Consider the following 22033-nt stretch of genomic DNA (forward strand, 5'->3'; position numbering starts at 1 on the left):
TACCTGAAATTCCAAGAGTAGCACTGCAGAGCACTAAAGATCATCAAGGTAGATTGCAGACCACAACCGAGGATATTCTCAAGGCCTTCCAGAGATTCTACGCTGAGTTATCACCCCAACCATAATCACTTCTGCATGTTTAAAATTCCTTTGGAGTCTCCCAATAAAATCAATCTCTGCCACTGATCAACTTGCATTAAACAGACCTATCCATAGATAATAGATTGTTTGCAATAAAGACTATCTCAACTAGTAAAGCCCCACTCCTGGATGGCTTCCCCATTAACTTATACAAACCCTTTGCTCCTACGGTTATGGACTCCTTAGAGTCCGCCCTAAATCATTTTGACATCTCAGGTAAAGTTCTGGTACTTCTTCTGAGGCAAATATTGTGGTTTTTCCCAACAAATGGAAATATTACTTTGACCCTAAGAATTTCAAACCCATTTTGTTTCTAAATATAGAATCGTAGATTTAGGCCAAATTCTAGGCCAAGCGGCTTGCACTCCTGATCACAAAACCGGTCCATTTTACTCAGACAGGCTTTTTTAAAGGCTGATTAGCCTGTGACAGTGTCGCTTTTTTGTCATGTAATTGAGAAATCCTCAAGCTCGCTCTCCCCATCTGCAGCTGCTATAGCTGCTCAGAAAGCTTTTGATAAGGTTTCCTGGCCGTATATAGAAGCCACCTTACGCAGATAAAACCTAGGTGACTCCTTCATCAGAATGACTATGGCCCTATATTCTAATTCCTCAGCCTGAATTAAAATCAACGTTGCCTTGTCACAACCCTTTGCCTTACAACAAGGTACTCGTCAGGGCTGCCCATTATCCCCCTTATTACTTCTAGCTATTGATCCCCTCTTATTAATGTTAAATGCATTCACAGAAATTACTGGCGTACCATTTGGTGACATGGCTTTCAAAACAGCTGTGCATGCGGACAACATATTAATATGTACGGAATACCGGATATAGAAATCCCGGCAATCCTGAATATTATTAGCCAGTTCTACTAGTTGCTCTTGATACTCTTTGAACAAAGATGAAACAAAAGTCGGTCTTCCCCTTGAACGTTCACTGCCACCCTGCCCGTGTCTGTAATTCCAATTTCCAAGGAAAGTCTAGTTTCATCAAATATCTAAGTTTCTGGTTTTGCAATGACCTCTCAGGATCAGTAGCTTAGAATGAATTAAAAACAATCTAAAACATTAGAGACCTACTGGCTGCTTAGACCCCTGGATCCCTAAACATATCTCATGGCGGGGCAGGGTAGAGTCTTATCAAAATGATGGTGTCCTCATTAATCGCCACCTTAGCTAGCATGCTCCCTGTTCGGCTGTCTCAGGATGGTAGTTGCAACTTCCCTAACTGGGTCAATTACCAAACCACATTTCTGGCAGCACAGGGGGCACGTTGGTTTAAAGTTGAGGTCCTCAAAAAACCTGTGTGACTTAGTATCTATCTGACCATCAGCCACCCCTTCCCATTGGAAGAAAAACCTGATTGTGTCCCACCACTCTATTCCACACTCTAGCAAGGTGCTTACAGACACAATTTCAGCTTTACTGTCGGTTAAAGCACTTTCATCCAATCTACACAAATCCTACTCCAGAACGCTATGGAACAATAAGAGACTGCAGATTGCCAATTCCCCAATCATCAACCCAAAATGGGGGTATCTCTAGAATAGTTGATCTTTATGCAGCCTGTGAACCATTATCCTTTGCGGCTCTCCAAGTAAAACATGGACTCTCCAACTTGGATTTCTAAGATTTCTTTCAAATCAAAGCAAAAATGTCAAAGTTAGGCCTTATTCAAATAGCATCTTGTCTCCGCACTATTCAACTGCTTCAAGCATGGGGCCACGTTACATCCAAGATTTCCAAAATGGTAAATAAAGCCACCCCCTCAGTGAAACCCAATCCTACAAACCAGATGATCTTCATATATCTTCACTAAAGGCTCACCACCCCGTGAGGTGGCAACCTGTTCAAAAATTAGCTCTCACCTACTTCAAAACAAACTATTCCCTTCACTGATGCAAACAAAGATTTGTGCTTTTCACTTCCTCTTTTAGGCCCCTACTTAACTCTAGAAACTAAAACTAATAGATTCTGACATCTATTGGTCATGTAAATCATTACCTGGTGACAGCAAGCATATGATCTTCTCATGCCCCTGCCTATCCTCTTTTTGGGTGAATATCACTTCTCAATTAAATAGAATCTTCTAATCCTCCATCTCATTGAACTTCCTAATGGTGATTCTTGAAGCCACACATAGCAGTACCAGCTTTCAAAATCCCAGACTCCGACCTAGCTCTACTCGAATTACTGCTCATTATTGCTCTTAAGGTTATACTGATAGACTGGAAATCCTTTAACAATGTCTCTTACCATACATGATGGGCGTGGGTCACTAACCATAAAAGTACATATATAGCACATTCGCATGACAGGGGTAGACCCGTGACTTCGCAACACATATGGGAGACACTATACACCTTCATTCAGAACTTGTAGCATCCATAAAGGCATTATTTGGCCCTGCTACGCCGATATAAGATTCACATTCTGCAGCAGTTCTGTAAGATCACCAACCGGTTCACATGGCTCCCCCTCCTTCTCTCCTATCCCTCCCCACCTTTTAGCTCCTCTCTACTTTCTTTTTGCTTTATCGATCTCTATTTTTTATGTCGATCATGTTCCCAGATAGAGTACACCAACTGTTGTTTTTCTTGGAATTATGTCAATCTCAGCCTTTACTCACAGTGACCAAACTTGTACAACATTTTTTTATCTCCGCTTCCTGGTTCAGCGATATCCGAAAGATTACTTTGATATCACCTCTATCGTTATTGTTGCTGTGCTCCTCAAGCTCTTTCCAATTCCATGTACCAACAGTTTGTGCTTTTATGTTTTTATTGATTTATCCAAAACCTTCAATTAAAAAAAAGGGAAAAAATCTATATTTTATGTAATGATACCTGTTTCTTATGCCGCACATTTCTTGTTTTTGGACAGTTTCTTAAGCAACTTGGAGTACTTCCTAGCTGGCAGTTTGTGGATGTTTACGGACTGGACCACGAGCTCCTCAGCTTAGTACCAAGACCCGTCTGTGCGGTGCTGCTTCTTTTTCCAGTCACCCAAAAGGTAATTACCCCGCCTCCCCACTCAATTTTGGTTGATATTAGTACTAAACGTGGATACAAAAGTGCAGTTTTCATCGTCCCTTTGCGACAACAAATTAAGAAAAAAAGAACTAGGAAAGAAGGGAAGTAAATGATTTTTTTCAAATGAGAGTATATAACATTCTTTTTCTTGTTATTCCTTTCTCTCATCACATGCATTGTGGTGCTGTTGAAGGTTTTTAAAGTGTGCAATTTTGGGTGACAAATACATTTTGAATACTTATGATTTTTATAGTGAATGTAGTCGTAACCGATTAATTAATAATGTTGCACTTGAAACACATTTATTTTGAGGCTCAGAAGTGTTTTTATTAATATATTTAGTAATGCCACATTTCTGCAGAGACACAATTTTTATTAAAATTGATGGTTTTGTGGTCTGTTCATCTTCCTTCTGCTTATTGCACCTTCACATCAATGTCCCCATGCATGTCTTCCCTCCCTGCAGTCTTCGCAGAGCACAGAAAACTGGCGCGATTGGTTATTTTCCTAGAAAGTGTGTATTGTGAATGAATCTTTCTTTGTGTTCCCAGAGTATCATTCCAGAGGACACTTCCACTGAAGTTCCAATGTAGGCTTATCAAAACACTAGTGTACGTGTCCTTGTTTGAAAATGTTTCATACTGTGTTCTAGATCTCCGGACAATGCTGTTGCTGTGGAAGCTAATGGAAAATTTCCTCTGCCTTAGAAATGGGTTAGCGTTGTAATAATTTTAATTACCATCATGATTCTGAATTGTCCGATATGTGTTATTGCTAGTCATGAAATGAAGTGGCCTAGACCCTAAATGGTGACTAGGACTGCAACATGCACAGCTGATAAGTTTTTTTATTGCATTCAATACAATTTATTAATAAATTGTATTGAATGCAAGAAAAAACTTATCAGCTGTGCATGTTGCAGTCCTAGTCACCATTTAGGGTCTAGGCCACTTCATTTCATTTATTACATATGCATCGCAGGCACATTTGGCAACATAGCACGCATATCGCTATAAACTAGTTTACAATTCTAAACAGAGTGCGCTCTCCACCTACGTTTTTTTATTGCTAGGCATGCCATGCTGAATTTGCAGTGTTTGTATGTTGCCTATGCGTAAAATGTGTATTAAAACCCCTGGTTTGGGGGGTGAGCCAGAAACTTTTTGTTTTCCTCACGAGACTGTTTGATTGTTATGATTGCATTCTAATTTTCTCTAATGCCTATTTTGATATGTTGTAATATACCCATTTAATTGAATTTGGTGTAGAAATCAGTTGAGTGGACCCAGTAATTTATTACATTTCTCTGCTATTTGTTTGGCCTGTGGTTAAAAAGAGTGGTGACATTTATTGCTAGATCAAGAGTGCCAGAGCCGGGGAGGAGCCAAGATGGCGACCGGAGCAGACGCTTGAGCGCCCGGCTCCGTCGGTCCGTGGCCTCGGACTACTATCCTGATGCCCATCCTCGCCGATTTTCGAGGTGCACCGTGTGCGAAGACGCGCTGACCGCGCTGCCGCTTTCCCGGAGTCTCAGCCCGCCTGGATGCCCGAGTTCTGGGTGCTTTTGTCCTCTGCATTGAAACCCTGCGCCATTACGGCCTTTGCTGGCCCCCTGGAAGCTCCGCAGTTGCCTGACCAGCTAGCGCTAACCTGAGCCCCGCGGTCCCGATTTTACCTCGCACCACGGATCGTTGCCGGACGAGCCCGGAGAGGGACGGCCGGACACCTTCTGCACCCTGTGCCGGACGGGCTGGAGCTGTGGGGTGGGCCCCGGTGCGGCGGGTCCCCTGCCCCGCTCTGAGGACCGCGCGGTGGGAGGCAGCCGCCCCCTTCACCTATTGCCTAGCCAGCGGCGGAGGGAACCTGCGAGAAGAGAAGCGACTGTCGGCCTTTCCCGTTGCGGCGTAGACCTGAGGGGAATGACTCCTTGCTACGACCCCCCCCCCGGCCATTGCACCGTATAGCGGCAAAACATGGCGTTTAGTGCCTGCTTGCGGCTGGGGGGCGATACTCCGGTCTCGCCTGCTGCCCACTTCGCCCCCCCTCTTCCGGACACCAGCTCCACTGTGCCGTCCCGGATTGCTGCCGCTGTGGGGGCCCTGCCTCCGCTTACATGCGGCTCCGTTCTGGCTGCCCTGCGGGACTTCCAACTACAGATGTGCGCTGGCCTGCAGGCGCTGAGTGAGCGGTTTGACCCCATACTGTCGGCCGCGGGTCGTGAGCGCACTGTGTGCCATCTACAGGGCGTGGGTCTCCCGGTGCTTTTGTCCGCTTGCGGGGACGCAACGGCGGTGTGTGACTGTGTTACACTGGTGCCTTCACCTGGCGCTCCCGGCGCCCAGGGTACACCGCTCTACACCTCAACTGCGGATGCTTTGTCCCCCTGGTCATGGCTGCCTGCTTCATTGTTGCCTGCCCCACCGCGTCCAATGGACTATCCTGTTGAGAGACGCCTAACGGCTTCGAGGAGCCGTCCGCGGTGGCCCACTGCTGACTTTTTGTGGAACTCCTGTACCTTACTTGCCAGGTTTGGATTTTATGTGGTGCAAAGAGGGACCTTAATCGATGGGCGGCGGCCATTTCGTGATCCTACTTCACCATCCTTTCACAAGCGACCATCTTGTTTTTGTTTGCTCGGGACACGGGGCCTTCATGCAGGGGCTGGTTTAATCCCACGCCCGCGATCGGGCCAGGGCTAGACTGACTTCTATTGCCATGGTTTATGGACGGGCTGGCCTGGGACTGGAACTGTATGTATGTTATGCGCGCACTCGTTGCGACTTGTATCCCTTCGCTTACACTGTGGTGCCATGGTATTTTCGCATGCCGTTTTTTTTTTTTTTTTGGCGTAGTGGGCTCTCAGTGTGTGGGGGCCATGATTGGCTGATGGTTCGGGGCGCTCTGGCGTCCCGTGGGCTCCTCCCCGCCTTCTTTTCTGTTTTCTTACTTTCTTTCCTCTATTCCTACTTTCTTTCTCCTCTATATTTCGGGTTCATTGGGCGACAGGCACTATGCTGGGGGGGGGGTAGGCCGTAGCCTCCGCATTGGTGTAGGGTGGGGGGGTAATACTCTGTTCTTAATTAGTTCTATGGGCCTTTTTTCCTTTATGTCTCTGCGTTCTACTTTCTTCGATTCGGGGTCCGGGTGTGGGGTGGATCGAGTGGGGGCGGCTCCGGAGGGGTGCGTACTTGCTCATGTGACTATCCTGTTATATTTCTGCACCGCCTCACTGTTTGAGTTTTTGCTTCAATTGTTGTTCTTACTGCTGTTGCTGCTCTCCCGTGTGGTGAGGCTATCTTGCGGACTCGAATCTCCTTTGTTCCTATCCTTCATTGACTTTTTTCTTGATAAAATTATCTAAAACTTAAAATTAACCTTCACTTCTCCTTCCCCGGGTGTCAAAGATATCTCCAGTATGTGATCCATAACTTGTTGTTAATCCTGACGGTTGACGCATGGGGGATTTAATGTGGGTATCAGTGCTTCATTGTATCGTGGCCGGCCTGACGGTTGTAGGCCCGTATTTGTTCTTTTAAGATGCACGAATAAAGGTTTTTTTTTAAAAAAAAAAAAACAAAAAAAAAAAAAAAAAGAGTGCCAGAGCCGAGATATTGGAGGTAAATTTGTGGAGAACAAAATATTGGGGAGTAATTAAATATTGGGGTTTGACTCCCACATTACTCTAGAGGACTATATCACTGATAACAGCATTTCATTATAGATGCCAAATGTACGATATCTCAGATCTCCAGCATTATCATTTCTTGTATACCACTGGGACAATTTCGCCAGCGCCGTATTATCTTTGCTATAGCGACGATAGCCCTAATGATCACTGTTCTGAGTTAGTCTATGCCATTGTGAAGATATTGAATGATCACCAGTATTTTCATCTAAACCATTGACACGATTCTCCTGATCCTGATTCTATCAACTGTTCCTTTGGAATGAAACTAAAGATCACTAGCATTATGTTATCATTTATAAGCCACAAGGACAATATCAATAACCACTATTATTTATGGCTTTGGGACGCTATCCGATGACCAACATTATAATATGATTAACTTGGGGTCAAGGAATTGAACCTCAACTACCATTATAAATCCTAACGTAGCTTGACATCTCATGCAGTAAAGCATGCCATCAATTGGCCTGGAACTAGAACCAGGGTCACTTCAGTTTTTCTTTACTCAAAGACAAGTAAAGTCAAATGTTGTGCTCCATTTCTGTGGGTTTTTGCTTGTAGCTGCCTTTTGGTACAATATTTGTGTTACTTTCTGATGAATTATGGTTGGAAGGCTGATGGATGTATACGGTAAAGTGCCGATTGGGATGGCCTGTGGAACGGAGTTGTGGCACCTGGAATGCGGTAATGGGAGAAAGAAGTTTAAATTGAGATGGCAGAACTGGTACAAGAAGAACTGTGTATACAGATTGCAGTGAACCAGCTATTGATTCTCCAGTATTGGGATGTCTTTCATAGATTCACATGCTTGAATATTCCCCGTCGTCGAAGTGGGAGTCCACCGGTATATAAAAAGCAATAAGTATCATGTATATACATATACATACATAACCACATAATAGCATATACATATCCAAATAAACTTTATATATATATATATATAATTCAAATAACATATCAAGTGAAAATACCATAGGATAGTATTGACACATAGGAAAGCATTGAGAAAAAAGAATCACTTTACTGACATATCCTTGTCGTTTTATAGCCCAAACTCTAGCCAATCAGGCGCAAGCACCCTCTAGAACCTTCTCCTCAGAGGCTCAGGCCCTCAGATTTTCTACCGCACGTCGTGTGAAGGGAGTCTCCCTGAGCTCTGCTCAGTTCTTGGTCTGGTTTGAGTTTTTCTCATCATGTCTTCAAGTAAGAAGTTATGGTGGCCAACTGTAAAATTTGTACAACTTTCTCTCAAAAGACTTTGAAGGACAGAGAGGGTCGCCTATTATTGTGGCTTCAAAAACTGAAGGATACGGATAACCCCCTTTCTGAAGTGGAAAGTGCGGCCTCTGTTCGAACAGGAGTCTCCTCCAAGCGTAGTAGTGTTCAGGACTTGCCGTCTCCCTTTTTGAAAAAGAAGAGACTTGAGCTTCGTCGACGGCACCCTCGTCGACGGCATCGATGGCAGCCTCGTTGACGGCGACTTCATCGACAATCGCCTCGACGACGGAGGTGTCAAATTTTGCAACCATGCCTTTGGTGCCAATGTCTACGCCAGCGCCAGGGTCGGTGGACAACTCCTTGATGCAGCGTCGCCATGCTGTGCTGGACTCTGTCATGTTGCCACCGGTCACATGCCCACCTCATCAGCTCTTCCCCCTCGGTTGATGAGGAAGTTTCGGATTCTGATGATGATGTTCAGTCCTCTTTTCGAGATGCTCGCAGTCCTTCTGAGCTTCATATAAAATGCCAAGATTTTGAGGAGGATGATTATTCGCAGGACTATTACTGTCAGCAGCAGGAGCAACATCCCCCTGCACAAGTTCCTATGGCGCAGCTCCCTTTGTCGCTCATCTCCAACCTTCAATTTATGTTGGAGGACTACAATCGTCGCTTTCCGGCTTCCTCTCATAGTTCTCCACGTGAGACGCCATCTGCCGTTCCGTCTACTCCTGTTTTGCCAACGATGCCGACACCATCCACACCTGCATTGGTTCCCCCTGCAAGGACTGCTTTCTGTACGACTTCAAGTCCCAGCCGCAGAAACAGGCACGGTCTGTGTCCATTATTGACTTTATCTGGAACGAGGGCATTAAGCTAATGAAAACCCCTAACTCCATCCCGGCAGTGCTTCCGCGACTGGAGAAGAAGTACAAGGCCCCGGACTCTTCTCCAGCGTGCTTAGTGTCTCAGACTAAGCCAGACTCGGTGATCACCCAGGCGGCGCAACGTCGCTCCAAAAATCCATCGTCTCCGCTTTCGTCACCTCCGGATCGTGGCGGCGGCCGCCTGGATGCCATTGGCAAAAAGTTTTCGACCATGGCTTCAACAACAGTCCGAGCAGCAAATTCTTTGGCCATCCTCGGTCGTTACGATCGACAAATGTGGTCGGACATGGCAGCTTTGGATAAGCTTATCCCGGAAGACTCTAGAGCGGACGCTCTAAAGATCCTGCAAGAGGGTGAGAGGGCATCCTCCGAAATCACCGACTGCTCCGTCGACATTGCCTCCACAGGTTTTCGTCAATTGGCTGGAGCGGCTGTTTTAAGACGACAGGGTTGGCTTCGTTCCACCTCGTCATGAGGTCCAGGCCAAAATTCTGGACATGCCGTATGACGGAGAATCTTTGTTCGGCCAGCATGTGGAGGACGCTTTGCAAGCCATCAAGAAGGATACGGAGACGGCTCGCTTCCTCGGCACTCTCCAGTTCCGGAAGCAGCCCTTCCGGGGTGCGCGCGGCCGCGGCACCTCCTCTTCCTTTCGTGGTTCTTCTTCCCAGTACCGCTCCTACAACCAAGGACAACAACGTTATTCCTCACAGCCACAGCAGTCTTACAGGCAGCAGTCTGGCAAATCTTACAGAGGAAAATCTAATTACCGGGGAAACTCTTCCAAAAAACAATGACTGTGTACATCAAGGGTCCCCTCTTCCCAGTTTTTCCCTTTCTCCAGTTGGAGGACGAATCTCCCAGTCCTTTTCGAATTGGTCCTCGATCACTTCGGACCGCTGGGTTATAGACATTATTTCAAGGGGCCATGCCCTAGAGTTTGTAAAAGTTCCCCCACACACCTCTCCACCCGGACCTCCTCCCGCTCACCTCAAAGAACGTTTCAATAAAATCCAGATAATGCTCAAAAAAGGGGCCATCGAAGTGGTTCCGAAATCACAAAAGGGGTTGGAGTTCTATTCCCGTTTTTTCCTCATACTAAAGAAATCTGGGGAGTGGCGCCCCATCCTCAATCTAAGGTCTCAACAGATTTCTCAAGGACCAATCATTCCGCATGCTCACGCTAAAGGACATCGTTCAATTCTTCACTCAGGGCGATTTCATGACGACAATCGACCTTCAGGATGCTTACTTCCATGTGCCAATAATTCCACGCCACAGGAAGTACTTACGTTTTCGTTTAGGTCACAGGGATTTCCAATTCAAGGTCCTGCCCTTCGGCTTCCGCTCAGCTCCGCGGGTCTTCACAAAGATCCTGGCTCCGGTGGTGGCCCATTTGAGACTAACGGGCATACAAATATTCCCGTATTTGGACGATTGTCTCATCAAATCTCAATCCTCCCACCAAGCGGCCCTCGATACTCAGCGCTGTCTCACTCTGTTTCAGTCTCTGGGCTTGTCGATCAACTTGCAGAAGTCTCAGCTCATGCCAGCTCTGTACAGGACCTTTCTCGGCGCCACCATCGATACGAGCAGGGCTATGGCCTTTGCCTCTGCAGAGCGGCAAACACGGATTCGACAACTCGCAAGCTCCATCGCAGCAAAGCAGTCAGTTTCAGTCCACATATTAAAGTCCTTTCTGGGGATGGCGTCCTCCTGCATCGCTTTGAAACCACATTGCAGACTGAGGAGTCGTACCATTCAGGAGGAATTGGACAAGCAGTGGCGTCAAGTCTCCGGTTCCTTCAACGACCAGCTCGTGGTGACAGCCCGCATGGCTCAGGCGCTGCATTGGTGGACTCGTCCTTCCAACATCGCAGCGGGAACATCTTTTCTAACGACAGCCCCAGAGCTCGTTCTTACCACGGACGCATCCATGGAAGGATGGGGCGGACATCTTCAAGACTTATCCGTCAAGAAAAAGTGGACAATGGTTCAGCGTTCCTGGCACATCAACAGATTGGAGCTGATGGCCATTTTCTTGGCGTTGAAATCCTTCCGCCTCCAGCTCCAGGGGGAGTCAGTCCTCATTCAGACAGACAACACCACCTGCATGCACTACCTAAACAAGCAGGGCGGGACAAGATCTCCGCTGCTTTCCCGACTGGCTCAGAGGATTTGGAGTTGGGCCATAGTCCATCGGATTACGCTCCTGGCAGTTCACCTGCCCGGCATTTCCAATGTGCTAGCGGATGCACTCAGTCGGTCAACGTCATCGACCCACGAGTGGGAATTTCACCAGCCGACTCTAGACTTTGTCTTCGGCCTTTGGGGTCGCCCGACTATAGACCTTTTTGCAACCCCAAAGAACAGCAAATGCCAGTCCTACGCAAGCTGGTTTCCCCACAAAGGGTCGTGTGGAAATGCCCTTTCGATAAATTGGTACAGGATATTTGCGTACGCTTTTCCGCCGATCCCTCTGATTCCTCGAGTGTTGCGGAAGATGCGGCAACAACCGTGCCAGATGCTCCTCATAGCTCCACGGTGGCCTCGACAGGCATGGTTCTCGGAGTTGCTCCTCCTCTCCCAATGCAAACCCATCCTTCTTCACCCGAGGCCGGACCTTCTAACAATGAACGATGGGCGGATATGCCATCCGAATCCCAGTTCACTCAGCTTGTCGGCTTGGAACCTGAGCACCTTGAATTTGCTCATTTGAACATTCCACCAGCCTGCAGGGAGGTGTTAGCTAGGGCGAGGGCGCCCTCCACAGTGAAAACTTATAAGCTAAAGTGGAAGCGATTTTGTCTTTGGTGTGCGTCGGTCCACATACATCCAGTACACGCCTCCCCAGAACACATTCTGCCGTTCTTCCTGCAGTTAGCGCAGTCTGGACTGTCACACTCTACCTTAAAGGTCTTTATAGCGGCAATATCTCGCTTTCGGCAGGACGGCTCGTCCTCTCTCTATTCATCTAGAGTAATACAGCAATTTTTCAAGGGTCTCTTCCGAATGTTCCCGCCCATTCGGCGTCCTCCACCCACGTGGCGTCTTAACATCGTATTGGCTCAGCTCATGAAGATGCCCTTTGAGCCAATCCATTCGGCGGATTTCAAATTCTTGACTTGGAAAGTGGCCCTCCTCCTTGCACTGACTTCCTCCCGCAGTCAGTGACATTCACGCCTTTACTATACAACCTCTGTTTCTTCAATTCAGATCGGACTGTGTAATTCTCCGCACTAATCCGGCTTTCATGCCTAAAGTACCATCCGATTTCCATCTCAATGAACCAGTAATCTTGAAAACCTCTTTCCCGCATCCGCAGTCTCCGCGGAACAGAGTCTACACTCTTTGGACTTAAAGAGGTGCCTTAAATTCTACATCAGCAGAACACAATCCTGTCGCAAGTCGGATCAGCTGTTTGTGGCCTACGGATGCACTTGTAAAGGACAGCCGGTTACCAAGCCCACGATAGCCCGTTGGGTTTCTTCAGCAATCTCCTTTTGCCATCAAAAGGCTGGCAAGCCTCTTTCCTCTGGATTAAGGGCTCATTCCACGAGAGCAATGTCATCTTCCACTGCCCTGTTCGCTGGTGTACATATCCATTTTTGCCGGGCAGCTACGTGGTCCAGCAGGCACACGTTCACGAAGCACTACTGCCTGGAGTCGATTAATGAAGCAGACACGGCTGTGGGACAGGCAGTTCTGCGGAATCTGTTTTAAATAAGGTGAGCCTCTGCTACTTCCCTCCTCCTTGGGTATTCTCTATTGCGTATTAAATACATTGTCATTGTATTTCATGCAATATCAATACGGCCTTGTCAGCCGGTTGCTGCTTACTGCTCACTATTCTATTCAAGCATGTGAATCTATGAAAGACACCCCAATACTGGAGAAGAACAAATGTTACTTACCTGTAAACTGTGGTTCGCCAGTATTGGTGTCTTTCATAGATTCACATGCGACCCACCCTCCTCCCATCAGAGGCTCTCTTCTCCTCATTAGACTCTTTTGTCACTCTTGTGCTATGAAAATCTGAGGACCTGAGCCTCTGAGGAGAAGGTTCTAGAGGGTGCTTGCGCCTGATTGGCTAGAGTTTGGACTATAAAACGACAAGGATATGTCAGTAAAGTGATTCTTTTTTCTCAATGCTTTCCTATGTGTCAATACTATCCTATGGTATATTCACTTGATATGTTATTTGAATTATATATATATATAAAGTTTATTTGGATATGTATATGCTATTATGTGGTTATGTATGTATATACATGATACTTATTGCTTTTTATATACCGTGGGACTCCCACTTCGACGACTGGGAATATTCAAGCATGTGAATCTATGAAAGACACCAATACTGGAGAACCACAGTTTACAGGTAAGTAACATTTGTTCTTCTAGCTTCCTAGCCTTGCTGCTTCGCACGAGTGGGGATGAAGATGTTGTGACATTGTACCACGCAGTGTGTAATTTGGGGTATAAGTGGGTACATAAAAAGTTCCGAATCAGGTCAATGGGAATGATTTTTTTAATGTCAATATTTTTGGACACAGAAGAGGCCGCATACGATAGCTAGGGCGTGACTAATTGAGCCCGTAGTAGCCCGTTTCACCCCACTTACAATGCGTAGAAAGACAAGTACAGAAAAAATGGGAATGTTCTTGGTACATTGCAATGCACAGATGTACAGTAGTGATCCAGCGGTGTGCCAACAACAGATACTCTACTACCATACACTCACCTGGGCCCATAAACTCACCACTGAGTAAACTGCTGGTCGGTTTATAATTTCACGAAATTATAGGATTAGTTATTTGGTACCTTCAAACTAACCCTTCACTGATCAAGAAGTTCTTTCCTCTGGTCGATGGACCATTAGTTGAACTAGTTGATGGTGAAAATTAACATTAAATCTAACTATTCTTTTAAAGTAAATAACCACAGACTCAGGAAGGTTTAAATCTTTATCTAAAATTAATGTATGTGAACAACTCCAGAATACAGTACAGTCACCATAATTCGGAGGAGAGAAAATTCAATTCATCAAAATCAGAAGAAAACATTTACCTCGGACTCACCCAATGATCAATGCTCAGAGAGGGAGAGGACAGAGAGAAAAGAATATCTGCAAATAACAAGAAGAATATAATTACCCAGGATGGTGTGAAAGACCAACCCCCTGGCCAAAGGGCTGGTAAGGGTCTCCCAGGATAGGTCAGGAGACAAAGACTTCAGGACAGGAATCAGGACAGGATAGTTGACCTCTCTAGAATACCGACGATTGCGTCGCACCCCTCTCTGACACTCTATTCCTCCTCGAGATTCTTCCGCGATCTTCTTATCTAACCCAATTAAATTAAGATAGAAGGTTCTGCATTCGGCTCTTCATCAGCATCTCGTAGCATCTCTCCTAGCAACAGCATTCATAGATCTCACCTCCGCATTCAGCAATTAGTCCTCTGACTAACTACCTAAAGCTATCTTAGTTATTTATACCTTTCGTTGTTCATGTTCCACCCACTAAAGTTTCAATATCGTAAAAATACTAAATATGATTGGTCAGGCAAGGGGCAAGCTCCATCACACCATGCTTACATGTCATTTAAATCAGTTCAACTATTGTTTGCAAACCCATCCCCTTAATTTTTATTCATAATTTGGGTCCCCATACATCTTTATTTCACTCTTTTAACAATTTATGAACAGTCTGAATAAGAGTCTTTTTCGTTTAACTCTTCACCATCCGTTCCCACGTTTGTAGCACTCGAGTTTGGCTCCCTTTCAATAGCTTAGTCATGGCCTTCATGGCTTCCCTCAGTGGGCATGCGCAAGCTTCGCATTACTTCATTCAATCCGGTTACGCAAAAGAGGCCCAAATATGCACTAGTGATAAAGTCAGAAAGACAGATGTTACTTTCACAAATTAAATGGTCGCGCTGTATACCACCCACCTCTACTCTATTCCGGTTGAAATATTAATGTCTTTTCCCTGCATTAGCGTTGGTAAACCACTCGATTTAGTTCAAACAAGCAGATGCCACGCACGCGAGTCTTCAAGACTCCCATTTTAGTGCTTTCTGCTCATGCGCTAGAATTTCCCTCCAAGCGATAGCTCGTCATACTGCGTAGATGCAGTTGACGCATGCGCTGTAAAGATTTCCCGTTTTAGTCCTTCGTTCATTTTCTCTGCGTTAGTAAACACATAAGCAAGCTTCACTAACCCGCGTATTCATGTGGTGTGCATTAGTTTTACTCGAAACATTTTTAATAGCTTGTTAGTGAGTTTAAGGAGCGGATTGCTTCCGAGCAAGTGTCTTTTCTACGAGTCCTTGCTCCATCAGTAGCAGTTGCTGAGGTTGGAGTGTTTGATTAGTGATTTTGAGAGTAAAATGTAAACTGTGGCATCTTAATGGTTTCTTCTGGATCCGGGGTGGAGGTTGTGCCTTGCGTGGTATGTGCATGTAAGAATGTAGCACTACACTTTTATCAATCACCTTTGAACTGGGTGGCAAATATAAACTCTTGTTTTTCGCTTTCTGCTGCACAATAGTGCATTTTACAGTTCTCCGCAATAGCATGGACAGGATTAAAGAAGGGAATATTTCAGCCTTCTTGCACTAAAGGAGAAGAAAAATGTTGAGACACTGCACTTTGGAAGCAGCATTCTTTGAAAATTCTTTAAATCTGTAATTCCTTTTTAATAGTGAAACTGACCTCTTTGGTCACTGCTTTGGGTGCGGGGTGGCTTGTATGTTGAGGCTCCTGGATTTTGAGGCACCTGGATTAAGACAGTATCTTGAGCTCTTTTTTTTGTTTGCATCCTGAGGAAATGGCCACGGAAGCATTGGCATATTGCTACCAAATAAAAAATAATGGATGTGCTTTTGAAATATAGTTCATGTTCAGTTATTAAGACACACATTAACTTATGAGCAACATTAATTTTAACTTAATTTTATCAAATTAGTTTCAATGTTTTTTTTTTTACTGCTTGCAGCTCCTATGTTGGTATAATGTACTTCTCATTTCCTAACTCACATGTGACCGAGCTCATTCCATATGAATTGTGCAGCTTGTACTGCCGGTGCAGTGGCAGCTGGGTGCAAGGCGTGAAAAAGGATACTTTTGCACTTGCCTTGTGCCTCTGAACCCCCAACCAATGCCTTCAGCCATAGGCGGCAGACTGTGGCAGCCGGTCCTTGACTTCAGCAAGATCATTTGTTAGCAAACATGCATTCTGCGTGTGGCATTTGACCATACCCAGTGGGATCTGAGTGCCCGGCGTAGCTTGTGGGCTGGTACTGCAGCAACCCCCATGCCACTGAAGCCACTGCACATATCCGTCATGACTGGCCTGTGACTAGGGCCTGCACTAGATAGTTGCCTCCAAGCCCACTGTGCATTGCATTTGGCCCTAGGCGACATGTTATGATGATTAAGCCCTGTGCCAGACCCATGCCACCAATTCCGACATGAATGATGTGCACTACGCTGCGGCAGAAGACCTTTCCACAGGCAGGCACCCGTGCTTCCAGGTCCGCTGGACAAGGTTTGTCTCTCCACAGTGTGGTCTAGATGTAGAGCCTGGCCTGTGAGCTCTCCACCAGCCCACATATCACCAAGCAAGCTACATATAGCCTGCCTCCTGGCACAGCACCAGACCCTGTCTCGCTGAGCCAACTGTAAATGGCCTTTGGCCTAGTGCAACAGGTTCTGGACACCAAGCCTGAACCACAATGGTGCACTTTTTGATGCTATGTACACTGTTTCTGAGATATTCTGGTAAATGAGTTTATGAATAAATATATTTTATGGGATTCTTAGAGATTAATGTTATACTGTTGGGTGCTCATGAGAGTAATAGTGAAATTACTAAATGGGTTTGAATTTAAAAACTGCCCCCACAAGGACATGTTTGGCAGTTGGTTTCACTGAGTCGAAAAGAATGAAGGAAAAGAAGGCTCGGATTGATAATAGATACGTCTGTAGAAGAAAAGAAAACAGGAGCCCAGGGGGCAAGGAAGGAAATAGACTAAGATACTGAAGGAGGAGTTTTTCAGGCGTGCTCATGAAGGACATTATTCTAGTTTTAAAGATTGTCCTGATGTAAATGACATTTTTATGTTCTGAGACAGAGAGAAGAAGAAAATAGTGTGATGGAGCAGTTAAACGCCATTAAGGGTGACTTGAGAAATGTGGTGCTGGGTATTTAGGTAGAGCAAAGAAAAGACCTTTGGGATTTTCATTGCCGCAAACTATAAATGTTTAAGAAGTTATTTATTAGTTAATAGGCCAAAAGGTGGGTATTCTATTTGGAGTCGTGACCTCAAAAGCAGATGTGGAAGATCTTAATTTCTTGTGCAGATGATGGTCAAGGACCATCTTTGAAGGAGGTGAAATCCAGATTTATTTAAGTGTTCCAAGCAAGCGAATGTAATTAAAGTTAGTTTGAACCCAAATTAGATCGTGTTAAAATATGGGGTCATTTTTCCCTGACATGAGTTAAGGAAGGTTGGATGACATATGACAAAAGGATAACAGATGTGATGATATAGTTTAAATGTCTTTTTCCTGTTCTGATTTAGAAGGCCAATGATGATATGAGACTGTGCACTGACTTAGTAATTACATAAAATGGTAGGTCAGTGATCTACTTTTGAACTTGTATAAGTTTGTGTTTACTCATCAAAATCCAGTAGTATTTGTTTCCATAGATTTTGTTAGTACCTACAACTAGATTCTATTACGTAAGAGAAACCTTCGAGTTCAAAGCCAGTCTTCGTGGCAAGTGCACCATCCATATTGTTAATGTTTTGATTTATTAAATATCCTCAAAGTAACAGTCGCGTTCTAAGGCAGTGTGTTTATCCAGGCCAAAGACTTGCAAGATCATTATCGTTTTCCAGGTCATCTTGGAAGAACTAAGAAAATTACCTGACTTAAGGGCCGAGAAGTTCACATTTTCCTAGAAATATGGAGAGGTCAGGAACTTCACTAGTTCAATGAATGGAATTATGTTAAATGAAAAGTCAAGTAAATAGGAAATGTTGGGACTGGAATATCCCTTTCATGGTAAGTATGGGTATACCCCTTTCTTGAGTGACCCAATTGAATGCACAACTGGTATCCTGAGTATTTTTTCCCAGCTAGTGCACTCATCCTGCCCTCTGTCTTGACTTGGTTCTACTCTCCATGTCCTGGGTTGTTGAAATAAAGCGATTTTGTCAGAAAACCAGTTTTTGGAGCTTATAGTACTGACAAGACCTTTTTGTCTTTCATATGGAGTGCAGTATGCATTTGTGTAAAGTTCTGCTTTTATGTGACACACTGATCATTGGCACTGACATCTCATATGAGTGTTTAGTGCTTGTGTGTAAGCTACGGGTGGTTGCAAGACTCCATGTTGTGGTGGGAGTATGGTTGCTGGCACCAGCAGGATCCATTTTGGGTTGCTCCTGGTTTGACATGGTGCAAGCTGGAGGAATTTCTACCCCAGACTGTAGAAGTGTATTGCCTGTATTCCTGGTGCTAAAGGGAAGAACCCCAGACACTGAAGTGTGGGAGGATGGAGACAGCTACCCTTAGAAATTCCATCAGGACCTTTTCGCAGGAGATTGTCGATTAGTCCTTCCAGGGCGCTGCCTATAGGTTGATGGTAGAAGAATGGGAGTGATTCAGTAGATTTTCTTGTAGGGATAGGGAAGTTTCTAGGCCAGGCCTGTCCTTTTTGTCTTTAACTGAATGCTTGTTCAGAGAGGCTGATGACCACCAGATGCTAAGGTATTGTGCCCATGATTTGGATACTCCTGCTTGGAACAAGTATAAGCAGTACCTGATTTAAGAGCCATCACCTTGCACAAAAGCAGTCTTCGCACTGAAGTGCCAGAAAATGTAATTTGAAAAGGAATCACCCCAAAGTGATTCCTGGACTTGTAACAGTGGATTAAAAAGCCTCGTCTGGAAAATCATAGTTCATAGCTCGAATTCACTACGGTGCGAAGGGATACGTATCAAGGTATCTATCAGGGAGTTATTTCTCCCGGTCTTCTATTTTGGACACAACCACAATACATATGTGGAGTCGTAACAGTCTATATAAGAAAGAGACTTAACTCCTATATCCCAAAAATCCATGGAATGGATTCATAAGGATTCCACTATAATGTGGAGTGAGGTCTATGAATAACCCACATATGAGCCCTGAGGAAGTTCAATAAGTAATTTGAAGGAAACCTGTTGGCTGAATGGTTTGACTGGATGTTTTTATACAGATATAATAAAGGAATAAAATCATAATTGGAAAACACATATGGGACTCCTATGGATTGCTATTTTTTCATTGTGCACCTTTCCATTTGTTGTCATTTCAAGTCTTCTGGACAGTGATACTGAACAACGGAAGGTACCAGATAAGCAGTGCACAGGACTATATATTTAGAACTTTTATTGAGGTGTGGTCTCTCTGGTCCGCCGTTGTTTGATGTTTTTGATTGTAAGTTTAGAAAATCAGTATAACTGTGGGACTCAAACCATACCACCTTGTTCCTGTTCCGAATTCTTCTTGAACAATGAAGGGGGTGCTATACCCAATACTCAAAGAACTACTGTGGTCCAGGACTGGTGTCTGCCTGATAGCCACTCTAAAAGAGTGGAGGGGATGTCACCAGTACTCTCTGCAACTTGCCGGCGAGCTGTAGGTCTAAGTGATACCAAAATGCCTGAGTGCGTGCTCAGAGAGGGAAGTAATGTGTCTGGCCCTGTAGAAGGAAAGAGGCTGTCCAGGAGGAGTAGCCCAGCCTTGTTTCCAGAGTGCGGATCGCTCGGAAGAATAGACTTGTTATTGGGAGTGTAATCGACGCCGACCCGAGCTGTAAGAGGTGAACTAGTCTCCCTGCTTGATTCATGTGGAAAATTGCCTATATAATTGACAACTGTTGGGAAATGGCACTTTTTGCATGAGCACATACATTTTCTGGTAGATTTTATTGCTGTTTTTTTTAATTTGCTCACTGGGAGACTGTTGTCCAGTGCCCATTGTATGTGCTCTGACCCGTAAAACATGTTGAAATTGCCTATACTCCCACTTGCATAATTAACTTACCTATAAGTCCCTAGTACAGTGTACTACGCATACCCAGGGCCTGTGAGATTTGTCATTAGTAGACTGCAGTACACATTGTGCTACCATTAGTTACAATGCAAAGCATGACTGCAGGCATATCACTGTTGCCTGTCTGTGCAGTTTTAAAACTGCAAATTCAACCTGCCAGAATAAGACCTAAGCACACCTTTTTAAATATTAAAATGCCGTCCCTAAATAGACCTTAAATTACCATAAAGCAGGGTGCATGGTATTTAAAAGTAGGACATGCAAACATTTAATGTTAAACATGTCCTTACAGTGAATATGCCCTAAAAGCTATTTTCTCGATAGCAGGATTAGCTGTTCCATAGAAAGGCATTAAGCTATTTTTTTTAAAGTAATCTGTGACTATGATCCAGCTAGACAGTTATTCTTTTAAAAATATTTATTATTAACCCAATTAATTGGTAAAGTCTGATTTGTACTAAAAATTTTACAACATATATTTTTAGAGAGTCATCTATTTGCTGCCTAAGGAATCTAGAAACACATTTGCATGAGCTTCCAACTGTCACCCAGGAGCTGAATAGCTTTTGTCTCTCTAGCCTGCCAGTGTTTCTCTCTAGCTCTCCAGGCACTATTCAAAGTGGGAGAGGTGCTGTCTCCAGAACTGGGTTTGAGCGGCCACAGATGAGGGGGTGCTCTTTTCCTAGGCCACAACTATAGGGTGAGCATAGGAGCTATGGAAAGGGTGGAAAAAAAGGTCTGTCATGTTGGATTGTGATAGAGAGGGGGCAGTGGGGGATTGTTTGCAGTAAAGCCACAGTAACTGCTACAAAATTGGGTATGGTTACCCCTGGCAACTTATTCCTTATTGGTTAGACAAAAGACTGAAATCACACCCACTAACAGGCAAGTGCCAGGAATAAATGTGGCATATTGGGCACCCTTTTCAGAACACTACTGGATCTGTGAAGACAGAAGAAGAGCTACACCTGCTATTGAGTCCTGACAGGAGACCTGAAAGACTGAACCTGCTCCAACTTGTATCCAGGAGATGCTCCAGGAACACAAAACCTGTAAAAAGCCCCATTTTCTGGGAGAGCTCAGCTGATGAGTTTCAACTAGACCTGCCCGGGTCCCTGCTGGAGTCCTTACCTCCAAGTGCTGTTTGAGGTCCTGGAACCCTTGGCTGGTGTCAGAAAGTAGTACTCCTACCTAAACCTATAAGCATGTGACTTAGAAACTGTTAGCTAACTTTCCACCTGGGGAATCGTTGAGTGGTCGACACCAATCTGCAAGCCCATCCACCGAAAGTGCATCACAGGTGGGCCTGATTTTGCTGCAGCTCCCGCTACTTCCTTCTCCGCTGCAGCAAATCTGTTTCATTGGGCCCGAGGCCTACTGGCATCCAATGACATGGAACCCTCTCCGGCTACACCTTGCAGCCTTGCCCCACTAAGGAAATGCAACTTCCAGAAAGGAGTCTAAGTCCAAAGGTAGAAAGCTTTACTGGGCCCAACGCTGAGTAGCATCCGATTAATGACAACTTCTGGGTGCAAACGTTGGGCTTCTTCCGCTTGGAGCTTTTCCTGCCTTCATTGACTGCTTCACCGAGACCTCGTCCTTCATCAAACCGTTGTCGACAACCTCGTTTTCAGATACAGCCTGCATCATTACCCCTCTGAAGCCTCTCACAACTCTGACATTTTCGAAGTGTGAAGGTAAGTTTATGCCTGTTAAAAATCCGACCCATGTGTCCAACTTGCGCTCCATCATGGTTGGCCTCAATCCTTACCCTTTTCCGGTTTAAAATGACCAGTTGCTCGCAGTTGGCGCTTTGCGCTTTTTGATGCTATTTTTATTTAAAAATTCATATCTCCTGTTCCCCTTATTGGATTTAGTTGTTTTGGTGTCATTTTGTTCATTAATGTATTCTTTTTTTTTAATTATATAAATTGAAGTGAGATTTTTTTATTG

General features: G+C 44.9%; 1 protein-coding gene across 2 annotated transcripts in view; it reads left to right on the plus strand.

Moving 5' to 3' along the window:
• UCHL3 (ubiquitin C-terminal hydrolase L3) overlaps positions 1-22033 on the plus strand; it is a 397999-nt gene that overhangs the window by 112190 nt on the left and 263776 nt on the right. For both annotated transcript variants that reach the window (XM_085622017.1, XM_085622018.1), the window contains exon 2: positions 3026-3154. In XM_085622017.1, the coding sequence (XP_085478143.1) occupies positions 3026-3154 (129 nt within the window). The remainder of the gene's footprint in view (positions 1-3025; positions 3155-22033) is intronic.

Source organism: Triturus cristatus, chromosome 8 (genome assembly GCF_964204655.1).
Source record: "Triturus cristatus chromosome 8, aTriCri1.1, whole genome shotgun sequence".
Classification (NCBI taxonomy): domain Eukaryota; kingdom Metazoa; phylum Chordata; class Amphibia; order Caudata; family Salamandridae; genus Triturus; species Triturus cristatus.